The sequence below is a fragment of the Coregonus clupeaformis genome, chromosome 1, assembly GCF_020615455.1.
Source record: "Coregonus clupeaformis isolate EN_2021a chromosome 1, ASM2061545v1, whole genome shotgun sequence".
NCBI classification, from domain to species: domain Eukaryota; kingdom Metazoa; phylum Chordata; class Actinopteri; order Salmoniformes; family Salmonidae; genus Coregonus; species Coregonus clupeaformis.
The window spans coordinates 33722449-33740765 of NC_059192.1; the positions used below are offsets into that span (position 1 = coordinate 33722449).

An 18317-nucleotide genomic window follows, 5' to 3' on the forward strand; every position below is an offset into this window, starting at 1 on the left:
GTATCAAATACTTGTTCTCCCCACTGTATATCATGAAGCTGATTAAACAGCATGCTCATTACACCGTACTTTCTACAAAGTTACAGAAAGCTAAACCAACAACTACACAAACTGAAATAGCATACATTGTAAACAAAGGTCCAACGAAGAAAAACTTAGCTAGCTAGATAGTATTGATTTGTTAGGCTTCATCTATTACTATAGGCCTATGTGTGAAATTAGTTTTGATATAGTTTAGGTGTAGTTTCGATGGGCCATTGTCAGATGGCAGTAAACTGTTGGGTTGGGGAAAAGAGGAATGGGGGAAATTGACTTGCCCTCCCTCCTAAAACTGCTTATAACACAAACTCTGTTGGTGATATCAAGATTCTAACAACGATGGTGTGTTGAATAGACTTATTTAGGAAAAGACAAAGACGGGGGTGACATGACTTAAAAAATGGCAGAGTAATTAAAATGTTTAATTCATATGAAATCAAAAATGACAGTCTCTGCACTTGTTTGGAAAAAATCACTGAGATGTATAAATCAGACTCACCAGTCATCTTGCTTCTCCCTTCAGTCATCAGATCCTGTACCTGATGTTATGAGATGACAAAGGACATGCAAATTCTGTGTTGGGACATTAGGCGAAAATGCAAGGCAGCTGAGTTGATACTACATGTATGACATGGGGCGGCAGGTAGCTTAGTGGTTAAGAGCGTTGTGCCAGTAACCGAAAGGTCGCTGGTTCTAATCCCTAAGCCGACTAGGTGAAAAAATCTGTCGATGTGCCCTTGAGCAAGGCACTTAACCCTAATTGCTCCTGTAAGTCGCTCTGGATAAGAGCGTCTGCTAAATGACTATAAATGTAAAAATGTAAAATGTATTCAATTAAATAAAATACAATCTACACACAATGCCACATAATGACGAAGCAAAAACAAGTTTTTAGAAATTGTTGCTAATTTATAAAATATAAAAACAGATAAAAAACAGCGGTTTGATTTTCTCATTCAGTTGTATTGTGGCATCAAATACAGTAAAAACTAACATTTAACTAGCAACCATTACTCTAAGACTATCAGACTCTGACTAATAAAACATTTAGGTGAAATCTGTGCTCCATATTTGTATACTGTATAGGTGATATGAAACATTTGAATGGGTCAATAAAAAAACATTACAAAAGTATGCATGGGGAGTATGAGAGAAATGTACCCTTAGTACATGTAGGTTGTTGGTAGGGTAAATTACCTTTGGCTGTATGTTTAGACTCCTCCAAATCGTAGCGACTGCTTCTTTATTGCGAGGACAGTCCAGTAGTCCATGGTTCTCATGGAACAGACAGTCCACTGTTAGTATATCATGTCTGGTCACCAGTATGCTACTGTTAGTTACTGTGCAGTCTGGGTTGAAGGAATGATGCAGCACCACCAAAACAACACGTTTACCAGCTGTTTAGAAAGTGACAATAAAATGTTTAGCATGAGAAAAAGCTAACAAATAAAGCATTCAGATAATTAGCCTCTTGCTAGATACATACAGTGAGGGAAAAAAGTATTTGATCCCCTGCTGATTTTGTACGTTTGCCCACTGACAAAGAAATGATCAGTCTATAGTTTTAATGGTAGGTTTATTTGAACAGTGAGAGACAGAATAACAACAAAAAAATCCAGAAAAACGCATGTCAAAAATGTTATAAATTGATTTGCATTTTAATGAGGGAAATAAGTATTTGACCCCCTCTCAATCAGAAAGATTTCTGGCTCCCAGGTGTCTTTTATACAGGTAACAAGCTGAGATTAGGAGCACACTCTTAAAGGGAGTGCTCCTAATCTCAGCTTGTTACCTGTATAAAAGACACCTGTCCACAGAAGCAATCAATCAATCAGATTCCAAACTCTACACCATGGCCAAGACCAAAGAGCTCTCCAAGGATGTCAGGGACAAGATTGTAGACCCTACACAAGGCTGGAATGGGCTACAAGACCATCGCCAAGCAGCTTGGTGAGAAGGTGACAACAGTTGGTGCGATTATTCGCAAATGGAAGAAACACAAAAGAACTGTCAATCTCCCTCGGCCTGGGGCTCCATGCAAGTTCTCACCTCGTGGAGTTGCAATGATCATGAGAACGGTGAGGAATCAGCCCAGAACTACACGGGAGGATCTTGTCAGTAATCTCAAGACAGCTGGGACCATAGTCACCAAGAAAACAATTGGTAACACACTACGCCGTGAAGGACTGAAATCCTGCAGCGCCCGCAAGGTTCCCCTGCTCAAGAAAGCACATATACAGGCCCGTATGAAGTTTGCCAATGAACATCTGAATGATTCAGAGGAGAACTGGGTGAAAGTGTTGTGGTCAGATGAGACCAAAATCGAGCTCTTTGGCATCAACTCAACTCGCCGTGTTTGGAGGAGGAGGAATGCTGCCTATGACCCCAAGAACACCATCCCCACCGTCAAACATGGAGGTGGAAACATGCTTTGGGGGGGGGGTTCTGCTAAGGGGACAGGACAACTTCACCGCATCAAAGGGACGATGGACGGGGCCATGTACCGTCAAATCTTGGGTGAGAACCTCCTTCCCTCAGCCAGGGCATTGAAAATGGGTCGTGGATGGGTATTCCAGCATGACCATTACCCAAAACACACGGCCAAGGCAACAAAGGAGTGGCTCAGGAAGAAGCACATTAAGGCCCTGGAGTGGCCTAGCCAGTCTCCAGACCTTAATCCCATAGAAAATCTGTGGAGGGAGCTGAAGGTTAGAGTTGCCAAACGTCAGCCTCGAAACCTTAATGACTTGGAGAAGATCTGCAAAGAGGAGTGGGATAAAATCCCTCCTGAGATGTGTGCAAACCTGGTGGCCAAGTACAAGAAACGTCTGACCTCTGTGATTGCCAACAAGGGTTTTACAACCAAGTACTAAGTCATGTTTTGCAGAGGGGTCAAATACTTATTTCCCTCATTAAAATGCAAATCAATTTATAACATTTTTGACATGCATTTTTCTGGATTTTTTTGTTGTTATTCTGTCTCTCACTGTTCAAATAAACCTACCATTAAAATTATAGACTGATCATGTCTTTGTCAGTGGGCAAATGTACAAAATCAGCAGGGGATCAAATACTTTTTTCCCTCACTGTAGGTCAACACTGACATGGATTTGATATAAAACATTTCAGATACGCAGTATATGTCAATAACTTTGCTTCTTACTTGGTATCTCCTTCAGTGCTGCTTCAATATCAGTCCCAGCACGACTGACGATAGGACAGAAAGTCATGATGACATCACTCTCCTCCAGGGTCCTCACTTCAGTAAAGTCTTGTTGCATGGTGAGTTGTTTCAAAAAGTCCTCATGAGAAGCCAAGGTATTGCCACTAACAACAGTGAAGAATTTTCTCATCCTTGGATTACCTGCAACAGGATATTACAGATGGAACCTGTATTGTTAATTCCATGACCTTGATCATTAGTGCAGCTGGTTTATGTAAAAAAGGTGGCGTATCAGCTCGGCTACTTTTTTGTAACAACATACAACTTTATAACTGACATATTTTGATGAAATGTTAGACCACACATCGACCTTCATATGATGGGCACACTTACAGATATTTTGCTCACATTCTAAGTGTAAGCACTGCAAAAGCTCACTATGAAGGAGTTTTTGATCAAGTATATTTAAGCAAGAAAAAAACCCCCAATGGCATCTGAGAAAGTAACATGTTGACTTACTATGAAAACTGGACTCTGCCATTTTGCCTGTATAAAAAAAAAGTTTGAAATCATTACTACACACATCATTAGGTTACTTAGTAGTATTATTTTTGTTCTATTTTCTCCTTCCCAGTAAAAATTGACTGTATTAAAATTAGAATGTTGTGTTTATTTTTGGAAATTGAAAGTAATACTTCTTGGGCTCTATTTTATGCATGCTCATTTGCAATTTCGACCTGTTAATGCTGTCACTCTTCTGTTTTCAAACCCTAGCGCCAGGATTGGTAATTTACCTGTTTTATATGAGCTTGCTTGCGCTGAGGTGTGAGGAGTGGCATTATCTGACGTGTGTCCTTAAAAACGCTTGCATATGGAACAAGAGGGATGTGCTTTTTGTACCAGTAAAGCTCGTATTTAGAAACAAAAAAAACTAAATGTTTATGATAAAACATTTATTTAAAAAACAAGCATAGCCTCCACTCCTCTCAATAAAGGCGCTTTTTTTGTCCTGCCCAATGCATTCGCCAAGTAGACAAGACTATCATAAAGGGTTTGGCACATCAGACCACTTTCAAATAAATCTTTATTAAAAGATCAAGTTTGGGGCCATCCTATTTTCATCTATCTAGGCTAATCTACATTATTTTAGCCAGATCCTGTTATTATTTTGAATGTGCGTAAAAACTCCTCCATGTAGGCTATTTGCTCATCATGGAAGAAGAGATGAGATGATCCGGTGACACTCATATTTAAAAACAATTATGTTATTTTCCTGTAAGAATTGCTTGTATTCCATTTCGATTGAGCCCTTGTAGGCTACCCTTACCCTACTATAACGAAAGCTAGATTCAAAAGCAATGCGTCTGGTGTCTTTCTTATCCTGGCCATCCATTAGCCAAGTAGCGTATCCATAAAAGGTTTCTAAATGGTCTACTCGTGAGGCTTTTGTATTACTCACAATTCACACACTGTAGGCCTACCTGCAGTGCATAGGATACTCCATTCGGCTTGTATCCATCCCCATTTCAAAAGAGCACCTCTTGTCCGGTTACCAAAGACACACTCCTCCAAACATATTGAAATTATTCAGTCTTATAACACCATATCATCGGTAGGCTATATCTAGCCAATTCATAGACGCTAACTACCTTTAGCGCCTATTGACAATAGTATCCTCTGGTCGGGGTAGTTTTGTTAAAGGACTGGTTGCACGCACGATATACTGCACACTCAACAAAAAACATAAACGCAACATGTAAAGTGTTGGTCCCATGTTTCATGAGCTGAAATAAAAGATCCCCGAAATTTTACATATGCCCAGAAAGCTTATTTCTTTCAAAGTTTGAGCACACATTTTTAAAGATCCCTGTTTGGGAGCATTTCTGCTTTGCCAAGATAATCCATCCACCTGACAGGTGTGGTACAGTGGGGAGAACAAGTATTTCATACACTGCCGATTTTACAGGTTTTCCTACTTACAAAGCATGTAGAGGTCTGTCATTTTTATCATAGCTACACTTCAACTGTGAGAGACGGAATCTAAAACAAAAATCCAGAAAATCACATTGTATGATTTTTAAGTAATTAATTTGCATTTTATTGCATGACATAAGTATTTGATCACCTACCAACCAGTAAGAATTCCGGCTCTCACAGACCTGTTCGTTTTTCTTTAAGAAGCCCTCCTGTTCTTCACTCATTACCTGTATTAACTGCACCTGTTCGAACTCGTTACCTGTATAAAAGATACCTGTCCACACACTCAATCAAACAGACTCCAACCTCTCCACAATGGCCAAGACCAGAGAGCTGTGTAAGGACATCAGGGATAAAATTGTAGACCTGCACAAGGTTGGGATGGGCTACAGGACAATAGGCAAGCAGCTTGGTGAGAAGGCAACAACTGTTGGTGCAATTATTAGAAAATGGAAGAAGTTCAAGATGACGGTCAATCACCCTCGGTCTGGGGCTCCATGCAAGATCTCACCTCGTGGGGCATTAATGATCATGAGGAAGGTGAGGGATATGCCCAGAACTACACGGCAGGACCTGGTCAATGACCTGAAGAGAGCTGGGACCACAGTCTCAAAGAAAACCATTAGTAACACACTACGCCGTCATGGATTAAAATCCTGCAGCGCACGCAAGGTCCCCCTGCTCAAGCCAGCGCATGTCCAGGCCCGTCTGAAGTTTGCCAATGACCATCTGGATGATCCAGAGGAGGAATGGGAGAAGGTCTTGTGGTCTGATGAGACAAAAATTGAGCTTTTTGGTCTAAACTCTACTCGCCGTGTTTGGAGGAAGAAGAAGGATGAGTACAACCCCAAGAACACCATCCCAACCGTGAAGCATGGAGGTGGAAACATCATTCTTTGGGGATGCTTTTCTGCAAAGGGGACAGGACGACTGCACCGTATTGAGGGGAGGATGGATGGGGCCATGTATTGCGAGATCTTGGCCAACAACTTCCTTCCCTCAGTAAGAGCATTGAAGATGGGTCGTGGCTGGGTCTTCCAGCATGACAACGACCCGAAACACACAGCCAGGGCAACTAAGGAGTGGCTCCGTAAGAAGCATCTCAAGATCCTGGAGTTTAGCTTTAAATCTTTGGAGGGAGCTGAAAGTCCGTATTGCCCAGCGACAGCCCCGACACCTGAAGGATCTGGAGAAGGTCTGTATGGAGGAGTGGGCCAAAATCCCTGCTGCAGTGTGTGCAAACCTGGTCAAGACCTACAGGAAACATATGATCTCTGTAATTGCAAACAAAGGTTTCTGTACCAAATATTAAGTTCTGCTTTTCTGATGTATCAAACACTTATGTCATGCAATAAAATGCAAATTAATTACTTAAAAATCATACAATGTGATTTTCTAAATTTTTGTTTTAGATTCCGTCTCTCACAGTTGAAGTGTACCTATGATAAAAATTACAGACCTCTACATGCTTTGTAAGTAGGAAAACCTGCAAAATCGACAGTGTATCAAATACTTGTTCTCCCCACTGTATATCATGAAGCTGATTAAACAGCATGCTCATTACACCGTACTTTCTACAAAGTTACAGAAAGCTAAACCAACAACTACACAAACTGAAATAGCATACATTGTAAACAAAGGTCCAACGAAGAAAAACTTAGCTAGCTAGATAGTATTGATTTGTTAGGCTTCATCTATTACTATAGGCCTATGTGTGAAATTAGTTTTGATATAGTTTAGGTGTAGTTTCGATGGGCCATTGTCAGATGGCAGTAAACTGTTGGGTTGGGGAAAAGAGGAATGGGGGAAATTGACTTGCCCTCCCTCCTAAAACTGCTTATAACACAAACTCTGTTGGTGATATCAAGATTCTAACAACGATGGTGTGTTGAATAGACTTATTTAGGAAAAGACAAAGACGGGGGTGACATGACTTAAAAAATGGCAGAGTAATTAAAATGTTTAATTCATATGAAATCAAAAATGACAGTCTCTGCACTTGTTTGGAAAAAATCACTGAGATGTATAAATCAGACTCACCAGTCATCTTGCTTCTCCCTTCAGTCATCAGATCCTGTACCTGATGTTATGAGATGACAAAGGACATGCAAATTCTGTGTTGGGACATTAGGCGAAAATGCAAGGCAGCTGAGTTGATACTACATGTATGACATGGGGCGGCAGGTAGCTTAGTGGTTAAGAGCGTTGTGCCAGTAACCGAAAGGTCGCTGGTTCTAATCCCTAAGCCGACTAGGTGAAAAATCTGTCGATGTGCCCTTGAGCAAGGCACTTAACCCTAATTGCTCCTGTAAGTCGCTCTGGATAAGAGCGTCTGCTAAATGACTATAAATGTAAAAATGTAAAATGTATTCAATTAAATAAAATACAATCTACACACAATGCCACATAATGACGAAGCAAAAACAGGTTTTTAGAAATTGTTGCTAATTTATAAAATATAAAAACAGATAAAAAACAGCGGTTTGATTTTCTCATTCAGTTGTATTGTGGCATCAAATACAGTAAAAAACTAACATTTAACTAGCAACCATTACTCTAAGACTATCAGACTCTGACTAATAAAACATTTAGGTGAAATCTGTGCTCCATATTTGTATACTGTATAGGTGATATGAAACATTTGAATGGGTCAATAAAAAAACATTACAAAAGTATGCATGGGGAGTATGAGAGAAATGTACCCTTAGTACATGTAGGTTGTTGGTAGGGTAAATTACCTTTGGCTGTATGTTTAGACTCCTCCAAATCGTAGCGACTGCTTCTTTATTGCGAGGACAGTCCAGTAGTCCATGGTTCTCATGGAACAGACAGTCCACTGTTAGTATATCATGTCTGGTCACCAGTATGCTACTGTTAGTTACTGTGCAGTCTGGGTTGAAGGAATGATGCAGCACCACCAAAACAACACGTTTACCAGCTGTTTAGAAAGTGACAATAAAATGTTTAGCATGAGAAAAAGCTAACAAATAAAGCATTCAGATAATTAGCCTCTTGCTAGATACATACAGTGAGGGAAAAAAGTATTTGATCCCCTGCTGATTTTGTACGTTTGCCCACTGACAAAGAAATGATCAGTCTATAGTTTTAATGGTAGGTTTATTTGAACAGTGAGAGACAGAATAACAACAAAAAAATCCAGAAAAACGCATGTCAAAAATGTTATAAATTGATTTGCATTTTAATGAGGGAAATAAGTATTTGACCCCCTCTCAATCAGAAAGATTTCTGGCTCCCAGGTGTCTTTTATACAGGTAACAAGCTGAGATTAGGAGCACACTCTTAAAGGGAGTGCTCCTAATCTCAGCTTGTTACCTGTATAAAAGACACCTGTCCACAGAAGCAATCAATCAATCAGATTCCAAACTCTACACCATGGCCAAGACCAAAGAGCTCTCCAAGGATGTCAGGGACAAGATTGTAGACCTACACAAGGCTGGAATGGGCTACAAGACCATCGCCAAGCAGCTTGGTGAGAAGGTGACAACAGTTGGTGCGATTATTCGCAAATGGAAGAAACACAAAAGAACTGTCAATCTCCCTCGGCCTGGGGCTCCATGCAAGTTCTCACCTCGTGGAGTTGCAATGATCATGAGAACGGTGAGGAATCAGCCCAGAACTACACGGGAGGATCTTGTCAGTAATCTCAAGACAGCTGGGACCATAGTCACCAAGAAAACAATTGGTAACACACTACGCCGTGAAGGACTGAAATCCTGCAGCGCCCGCAAGGTTCCCCTGCTCAAGAAAGCACATATACAGGCCCGTATGAAGTTTGCCAATGAACATCTGAATGATTCAGAGGAGAACTGGGTGAAAGTGTTGTGGTCAGATGAGACCAAAATCGAGCTCTTTGGCATCAACTCAACTCGCCGTGTTTGGAGGAGGAGGAATGCTGCCTATGACCCCAAGAACACCATCCCCACCGTCAAACATGGAGGTGGAAACATGCTTTGGGGGGTTCTGCTAAGGGGACAGGACAACTTCACCGCATCAAAGGGACGATGGACGGGGCCATGTACCGTCAAATCTTGGGTGAGAACCTCCTTCCCTCAGCCAGGGCATTGAAAATGGGTCGTGGATGGGTATTCCAGCATGACCATTACCCAAAACACACGGCCAAGGCAACAAAGGAGTGGCTCAGGAAGAAGCACATTAAGGCCCTGGAGTGGCCTAGCCAGTCTCCAGACCTTAATCCCATAGAAAATCTGTGGAGGGAGCTGAAGGTTAGAGTTGCCAAAGCGTCAGCCTCGAAACCTTAATGACTTGGAGAAGATCTGCAAAGAGGAGTGGGATAAAATCCCTCCTGAGATGTGTGCAAACCTGGTGGCCAAGTACAAGAAACGTCTGACCTCTGTGATTGCCAACAAGGGTTTTACAACCAAGTACTAAGTCATGTTTTGCAGAGGGGTCAAATACTTATTTCCCTCATTAAAATGCAAATCAATTTATAACATTTTTGACATGCATTTTTCTGGATTTTTTTGTTGTTATTCTGTCTCTCACTGTTCAAATAAACCTACCATTAAAATTATAGACTGATCATGTCTTTGTCAGTGGGCAAATGTACAAAATCAGCAGGGGATCAAATACTTTTTTCCCTCACTGTAGGTCAACACTGACGTGGATTTGATATAAAACATTTCAGATACGCAGTATATGTCAATAACTTTGCTTCTTACTTGGTATCTCCTTCAGTGCTGCTTCAATATCAGTCCCAGCACGACTGAGGATAGGACAGAAAGTCATGATGACATCACTCTCCTCCAGGGTCCTCACTTCAGTAAAGTCTTGTTGCATGGTGAGTTGTTTCAAAAAGTCCTCATGAGAAGCCAAGGTATTGCCACTAACAACAGTGAAGAATTTTCTCATCCTTGGATTACCTGCAACAGGATATTACAGATGGAACCTGTATTGTTAATTCCATGACCTTGATCATTAGTGCAGCTGGTTTATGTAAAAAAGGTGGCGTATCAGCTCGGCTACTTTTTGTAACAACATACAACTTTATAACTGACATATTTTGATGAAATGTTAGACCACACATCGACCTTCATATGATGGGCACACTTACAGATATTTTGCTCACATTCTAAGTGTAAGCACTGCAAAAGCTCACTATGAAGGAGTTTTTGATCAAGTATATTTAAGCAAGAAAAAACCCCAATGGCATCTGAGAAAGTAACATGTTGACTTACTATGAAAACTGGACTCTGCCATTTTGCCTGTATAAAAAAAAAGTTTGAAATCATTACTACACACATCATTAGGTTACTTAGTAGTATTATTTTTGTTCTATTTTCTCCTTCCCAGTAAAAATTGACTGTATTAAAATTAGAATGTTGTGTTTATTTTTGGAAATTGAAAGTAATACTTCTTGGGCTCTATTTTATGCATGCTCATTTGCAATTTCGACCTGTTAATGCTGTCACTCTTCTGTTTTCAAACCCTAGCGCCAGGATTGGTAATTTACCTGTTTTATATGAGCTTGCTTGCGCTGAGGTGTGAGGAGTGGCATTATCTGACGTGTGTCCTTAAAAACGCTTGCATATGGAACAAGAGGGATGTGCTTTTTGTACCAGTAAAGCTCGTATTTAGAAACAAAAAAACTAAATGTTTATGATAAAACATTTATTTAAAAAACAAGCATAGCCTCCACTCCTCTCAATAAAGGCGCTTTTTTTGTCCTGCCCAATGCATTCGCCAAGTAGACAAGACTATCATAAAGGGTTTGGCACATCAGACCACTTTCAAATAAATCTTTATTAAAAGATCAAGTTTGGGGCCATCCTATTTTCATCTATCTAGGCTAATCTACATTATTTTAGCCAGATCCTGTTATTATTTTGAATGTGCGTAAAAACTCCTCCATGTAGGCTATTTGCTCATCATGGAAGAAGAGATGAGATGATCCGGTGACACTCATATTTAAAAACAATTATGTTATTTTCCTGTAAGAATTGCTTGTATTCCATTTCGATTGAGCCCTTGTAGGCTACCCCTTACCCTACTATAACGAAAGCTAGATTCAAAAGCAATGCGTCTGGTGTCTTTCTTATCCTGGCCATCCATTAGCCAAGTAGCGTATCCATAAAAGGTTTCTAAATGGTCTACTCGTGAGGCTTTTGTATTACTCACAATTCACACACTGTAGGCCTACCTGCAGTGCATAGGGATACTCCATTCGGCTTGTATCCATCCCCATTTCAAAAGAGCACCTCTTGTCCGGTTACCAAAGACACACTCCTCCAAACATATTGAAATTATTCAGTCTTATAACACCATATCATCGGTAGGCTATATCTAGCCAATTCATAGACGCTAACTACCTTTAGCGCCTATTGACAATAGTATCCTCTGGTCGGGGTAGTTTTGTTAAAGGACTGGTTGCACGCACGATATACTGCACACTCAACAAAAACATAAACGCAACATGTAAAGTGTTGGTCCCATGTTTCATGAGCTGAAATAAAAGATCCCCGAAATTTTACATATGCCCAGAAAGCTTATTTCTTTCAAAGTTTGAGCACACATTTTTAAAGATCCCTGTTTGGGAGCATTTCTGCTTTGCCAAGATAATCCATCCACCTGACAGGTGTGGTACAGTGGGGAGAACAAGTATTTCATACACTGCCGATTTTACAGGTTTTCCTACTTACAAAGCATGTAGAGGTCTGTCATTTTTATCATAGCTACACTTCAACTGTGAGAGACGGAATCTAAAACAAAAATCCAGAAAATCACATTGTATGATTTTTAAGTAATTAATTTGCATTTTATTGCATGACATAATGTAACGATCCCGGCTGTCTGAGTCGGGGTCTGGTCGTAATCTCCAGTTTCCCGAGGGTTCGGGAACGCTCCGGGGAGCGCTCTGGTTTCCGCACCTGCTTCCTATTAGCAATCTGCACACCTGGGCCTAATCAGCACCTTTCTTAGGCTCTGGCCCAACATCCAGTTCCTGCCGGATCGTTAGCCATGAACAGTAGGTGTATCTGTGTATCAGTTCAGAGTATCTAGCGTGAGTTTTGTTATTTTGTACTTTGTTGAGTTTTTGTGTCCTTACCTCCGTTTTTGTTCCACCTGCAGTCACACGTCCGGAACCTTCACCCCACCTCTGCCTGATGGTCGGCGGCTGCCGAGCCATCACTGGACCTATACTGCACCCCCAACTACTCATCCACGCCGCCCGCTCTGTCCCTGGATTATTCTGCACCTTTTGTTGTATCCGAATAAACCCTCACTTTCGTTCAACTCTCCTTGTCCTGGTCTGCTTCTGGGTTCTGGCTGAGGGAACTGTGACAGAACGATCCGGCCAAATATGAACCCAGCGGACCTGGACTCTGTTCGCCATGCCATTACCCAGCAGGAGAAGATGTTGGGCCATCATAGCATGGTACTACAGGAGATCGCGTTGTCAGTTCGGAACCTTTCTACCGGCCTGACGGAGGTCCAGAACCAACGCCAGTGTCCGGTGGAGGACCCACTACCGGTTTCACCCATCTCGCCTGCCGCTTCTGAAGTTGTGTCCCTCCGTGAGCCCAAGGTGCCGACGCCGGATAAGTATGAGGGGGAGCTGGGAAGATGCCGTTCCTTCCTTATGCAGTGTGGATTAGTGTTCGATCTACAGCCCTACTCTTATGCCACTGACAAGGCTAGGATAGCCTTTTTGATTGAGTTGCTGCGTGGTCGAGCGCTGGAGTGGGCTTCTGCCGTTTGGGAACGACAGGATCCCTGCATGGCTTCATACCAGGGGTTCACGGCCGAGATGAGGAAGCTCTTCGACCATTCCGTCCGAGGGAGGGACGCAGCTAGGCGTCTGTTTTCTCTTCACCAAGGAACTCGCAGCGTGGCCGACTTCGTGATCGAGTTCAAGACGTTGGCTGTGGAGAGTGGATGGAACGAGGAGTCTTTGCAAGCGGCCTTTTACCAGGGCCTGTCGGAGCAGCTCAAGGATGAGTTGATCTCCTATCCGGAGCCTAGTGACCTGGACAGCTTGGTAGCCTTGTCTATTCGGGTGGATAATCGAGTCCGAGAGCGAAGGAGGGAGAAGCAATGGGGTCCGTCCAATCGATCAGCTTCTCAGTTCCCAGTCGGGTCGGGTGGTGGACCAGAACACGTCGATCATTCTCCACCACAGAGGAGTAGTGGAGAGGACCTCTCTCCCGATTCTGAACCCATGCAAGTGGGGCGGCACGGGTTAACCAAGGAGGAGCGTCAACATAGACGTAGGACCAACTGCTGCCTCTACTGTGGTCGCTCGGGACATTACATCTCCACTTGCTCCCTGCGGTCGTCAAACTGCCCGGCTCGCTAAAGTTGGGAGGACTTTTAGCGAGCCAGTTTCAACCTCTCAGTACCTCTGTCAGACCCCGCTTCCCGGCTACCCTTGTGAACAGGAATCAGAGCTTAGCGCTTAACGCTTTTATCGATTCAGGTGCCGATGGAAGCTTTCTTGATGCCGAGTTGGTGGAACAGCTGGGGCTTTCCAAGGAGCAATTGCCGGAAGCCATTGAAGCGACCACTCTGAACGGCAGTAGTCTGGCACGTATCACGATGAGGACTGAACCGGTTAAGATGCGGTTGTCAGGGAATCATTCTGAGATGATTTCATTTTTCATTCTGCCGTCTTCCCATGTTCCTCTGGTCCTTGGATACCCCTGGCTGAAGGAACACAATCCCACGTTCGATTGGGTGACGGGCAAGGTAACGAGTTGGAGCCTGGATTGTCATGCTAACTGTCTCAAGACTGCCTGCCCCCATTCGGTTCCCAGTCAGGTGATTGAGGCTAAACCTCCAGATTTGTCCCTGGTTCCCGAGACATATCACGATTTGGGGGAAGTTTTCAGTAAGCAGAAGGCTCTGTCACTCCCTCCCCACCGACCATATGATTGTGCCATCAACCTGGTCCCTGGAGCTGTCTACCCCAAGGGAAGGTTATACAGTATCTCCCGACCTGAACGGGAGGCGTTGGAGACCTACATCAAGGAGTCCCTAGCTGCTGGTCTCGTTCGTCCCTCGTCATCACCCCCTGGGGGCAGGATTCTTCTTTGTGGGTAAGAAGGATGGCTCTCTTCGACCATGTATTGATTATCGGGGGTTGAATGACATCACGGTCAAGAACAAGTATCCCCTGCCCTTGATGAGTTCTGCCTTCGACTCCTTACAGGGTGCTACGGTGTTCACCAAGTTAGACCTACGCAATGCGTATCACCTGGTCCGGATCAGAGAGGGGGACGAGTGGTTGACGGGTTTCAATACACCGATGGGGCACTTCGAGTATCAGGTGATGCCGTTTGGACTGACCAATGCTCCCGCGGTATTCCAGAGTATGGTGAACGACGTCCTGAGAGATATGATCGGTCTCTTCGTGTTTGTTTACCTGGATGACATTCTGATCTTCTCGAAGGAACCTTCCGACCACGTCCAGCATGTCCGGCAGGTTCTGCAGCGATTATTGGAGAATCGCCTGTTCGTGAAGGCCGAGAAGTGCGAGTTTCACGCCCACACGACATCCTTTCTCGGGTACATCATCTCCAGGGGTGAGATTAGGATGGACCAGGAGAAGGTTAGAGCGGTTCTGGAATGGGCCCAGCCCGGTACGAGATTGCAGCTCCAGAGATTTTTGGGGTTTGCGAATTTCTACCGCAGATTCATCCGGGATTACAGCCGTGTGGCCGCTCCATTAACTGCCTTGACTTCCAGCATCAGGACCTTCAAGTGGAATCCGGAGGCGGATCGAGCGTTTCTGGATTTGAAGAGGCGATTCACCAACGCACCGATTCTCTCTCAACCGGACACGGCCCGTCAGTTCGTTGTTGAAGTGGACGCGTCTGATGTGGGAGTTGGCGCCATCCTGTCGCAGCGATGCTCCACGGACAGTAAACTCCATCCCTGCGCCTACTACTCGTCGCCTTTCACCTGCGGAGAGGAATTACGATGTGGGTAACCGGGAGCTTCTCGCGGTGAAACTTGCCTTGGAGGAGTGGCGCCACTGGTTGGAGGGGGCGGAGCAACCGTTTATTGTCTGGACTGACCACAAGAATCTTGCTTACGTGCAATCGGCTAAACGTCTCAACTCCCGTCAGGCCAGGTGGGCGTTGTTTTTCGGACGATTCAAGTTTGTCCTGACGTTCCGACCTGGATCTAAGAACGGCAAGGCGGACGCCTTGTCCCGGATGTTCTCCAAGACGGAGGAGAGTGGGTCCAAGACCGAGACTATTCTCCCCCGGAACTGCGTCGTGGGAGCAGTTATGTGGAAGATTGAGGAGGAGGTGCTGGCGGCCCTTCGGACTCAGCCCGGTCCCGGTAACGGTCCACCCGGTCGGTTGTTTGTGCCTGAGTCGGTTCGTCCTGCTGTCCTCAAATGGTCCCACGCCAGCAAGATGGCTTGTCACCCCGGCGTGGCTCGGACTATGGCGTTTCTTCGCAGACGTTTTTGGTGGCCTGCCATGGCCGAGGATACTCGGGGTTTTGTTGCTGCCTGTCCAGTGTGTGCGCAGAATAAGAGTACCAATCGGCCCAGCTCTGGACTACTTCATCCCCTTCCTATTCCCCGGGCGTCCATGGTCGCATCTGGCCCTGGACTTCGTCACGGGGTTGCCCGCTTCTGAGGGGAACACGGTCGTTCTGACTATCGTGGACAGATTCAGCAAGTTCGCCCACTTTGTGCCTATTGCCAAGCTTCCCTCTGCCTCGGAGACGTCCGAGATCCTGGTTAGGGAGGTTTTCAGGGTCCACGGTTTGCCCAGTGATATCGTTTCCGACCGTGGCCCTCAGTTTACCTCTGCTGTCTGGAAGTCCTTCTGTTTGGCCATTGGAGCTACAGTCAGTCTCACATCTGGTTTTCACCCCCAATCCAATGGTCAGGCGGAGAGAGCCAACCAGAAGATGGAATCCACGCTACGCTGTCTGGTCTCTTCCAACCCCACCTCCTGGGCCTCTCAGTTGCCTTGGGTTGAGTATGCCCACAATACTCTCCCTACATCTGCCACTGGGATGTCTCCCTTCCAGTGCCTGTATGGCTACCAACCTCCCCTGTTCCCTTCTCAGGAGAAGGAGCTCTCAGTGCCTTCTGTTCAGGCCCATATTCGGCGTTGCCACCGGACCTGGCATCGGGCCAGAAAGGCACTCCTTAGAGGTTCGGACCGGTATCAGCTCCAGGCGAATCGTCGCCGGATCCCCGCTCCCACCTATACCATCGGAGATAGGGTTTGGTTGGCCACACGGGATCTTCCGTTACGGACTGAGTCTAGGAAGTTGTTACCGAAGTTTATTGGTCCGTTTGTGGTGGAGAAGGTGATCAATCCAGTGGCAGTGCGACTCAAACTACCGAGGACGCTCAGAGTCCATCCCACCTTTCATGTCTCCTGCCTCAAGCCTGTCTTCCTCAGCCCTCTGTTGCCTCCTCCGCCTCCTCCTCCTCCTCCTCGGATGATCGGAGGTGGTCCTGCCTACACGGTGCGTCGCATTATGGATTCCAGACGGCGGGGCCGGGGTTTCCAGTATCTCGTGGACTGGGAGGGGTATGGTCCTGAAGAGAGGAGTTGGATTCGCGGCGACAGGTCCTAGATGCGGATCTCATCAGGGACTTTACCGCCTCCATCCTGGCGCTCCGGGAGTCCGCCCGGTGGCGTTCGTCCGGAGGGGGGTACTGTAACGATCCCGGCTGTCTGAGTCGGGGTCTGGTCGTAATCTCCAGTTTCCCGAGGGTTCGGGGAACGCTCCGGGGAGCGCTCTGGTTTCCGCACCTGCTTCCTATTAGCAATCTGCACACCTGGGCCTAATCAGCACCTTTCTTAGGCTCTGGCCCAACATCCAGTTCCTGCCGGATCGTTAGCCATGAACAGTAGGTGTATCTGTGTATCAGTTCAGAGTATCTAGCGTGAGTTTTGTTATTTTGTACTTTGTTGAGTTTTTGTGTCCTTACCTCCGTTTTTGTTCCACCTGCAGTCACACGTCCGGAACCTTCACCCCACCTCTGCCTGATGGTCGGCGGCTGCCGAGCCATCACTGGACCTATACTGCACCCCCAACTACTCATCCACGCCGCCCGCTCTGTCCCTGGATTATTCTGCACCTTTTGTTGTATCCGAATAAACCCTCACTTTCGTTCAACTCTCCTTGTCCTGGTCTGCTTCTGGGTTCTGGCTGAGGGAACTGTGACACATAAGTATTTGATCACCTACCAACCAGTAAGAATTCCGGCTCTCACAGACCTGTTCGTTTTTCTTTAAGAAGCCCTCCTGTTCTTCACTCATTACCTGTATTAACTGCACCTGTTCGAACTCGTTACCTGTATAAAAGATACCTGTCCACACACTCAATCAAACAGACTCCAACCTCTCCACAATGGCCAAGACCAGAGAGCTGTGTAAGGACATCAGGGATAAAATTGTAGACCTGCACAAGGTTGGGATGGGCTACAGGACAATAGGCAAGCAGCTTGGTGAGAAGGCAACAACTGTTGGTGCAATTATTAGAAAATGGAAGAAGTTCAAGATGACGGTCAATCACCCTCGGTCTGGGGCTCCATGCAAGATCTCACCTCGTGGGGCATTAATGATCATGAGGAAGGTGAGGGATATGCCCAGAACTACACGGCAGGACCTGGTCAATGACCTGAAGAGAGCTGGGACCACAGTCTCAAAGAAAACCATTAGTAACACACTACGCCGTCATGGATTAAAATCCTGCAGCGCACGCAAGGTCCCCCTGCTCAAGCCAGCGCATGTCCAGGCCCGTCTGAAGTTTGCCAATGACCATCTGGATGATCCAGAGGAGGAATGGGAGAAGGTCTTGTGGTCTGATGAGACAAAAATTGAGCTTTTTGGTCTAAACTCTACTCGCCGTGTTTGGAGGAAGAAGAAGGATGAGTACAACCCCAAGAACACCATCCCAACCGTGAAGCATGGAGGTGGAAACATCATTCTTTGGGGATGCTTTTCTGCAAAGGGGACAGGACGACTGCACCGTATTGAGGGGAGGATGGATGGGGCCATGTATTGCGAGATCTTGGCCAACAACTTCCTTCCCTCAGTAAGAGCATTGAAGATGGGTCGTGGCTGGGTCTTCCAGCATGACAACGACCCGAAACACACAGCCAGGGCAACTAAGGAGT

The 18317-nt window shown here is 45.2% G+C and overlaps 1 protein-coding gene across 1 annotated transcript in view; it reads right to left on the minus strand.

The window, feature by feature from the left end:
* Positions 1–18317, minus strand: part of LOC121567117 — a 51628-nt gene that overhangs the window by 15171 nt on the left and 18140 nt on the right. The window contains exons 10-17 of the mRNA XM_045219978.1: positions 10396–10422; positions 9880–10080; positions 7918–8117; positions 7220–7259; positions 3722–3748; positions 3203–3403; positions 1237–1436; positions 539–578 (exon numbers count right to left, since the gene is read on the minus strand). Coding sequence (XP_045075913.1) covers positions 539–578; positions 1237–1436; positions 3203–3403; positions 3722–3748; positions 7220–7259; positions 7918–8117; positions 9880–10080; positions 10396–10422 — 936 coding nt within the window. The remainder of the gene's footprint in view (positions 1–538; positions 579–1236; positions 1437–3202; positions 3404–3721; positions 3749–7219; positions 7260–7917; positions 8118–9879; positions 10081–10395; positions 10423–18317) is intronic.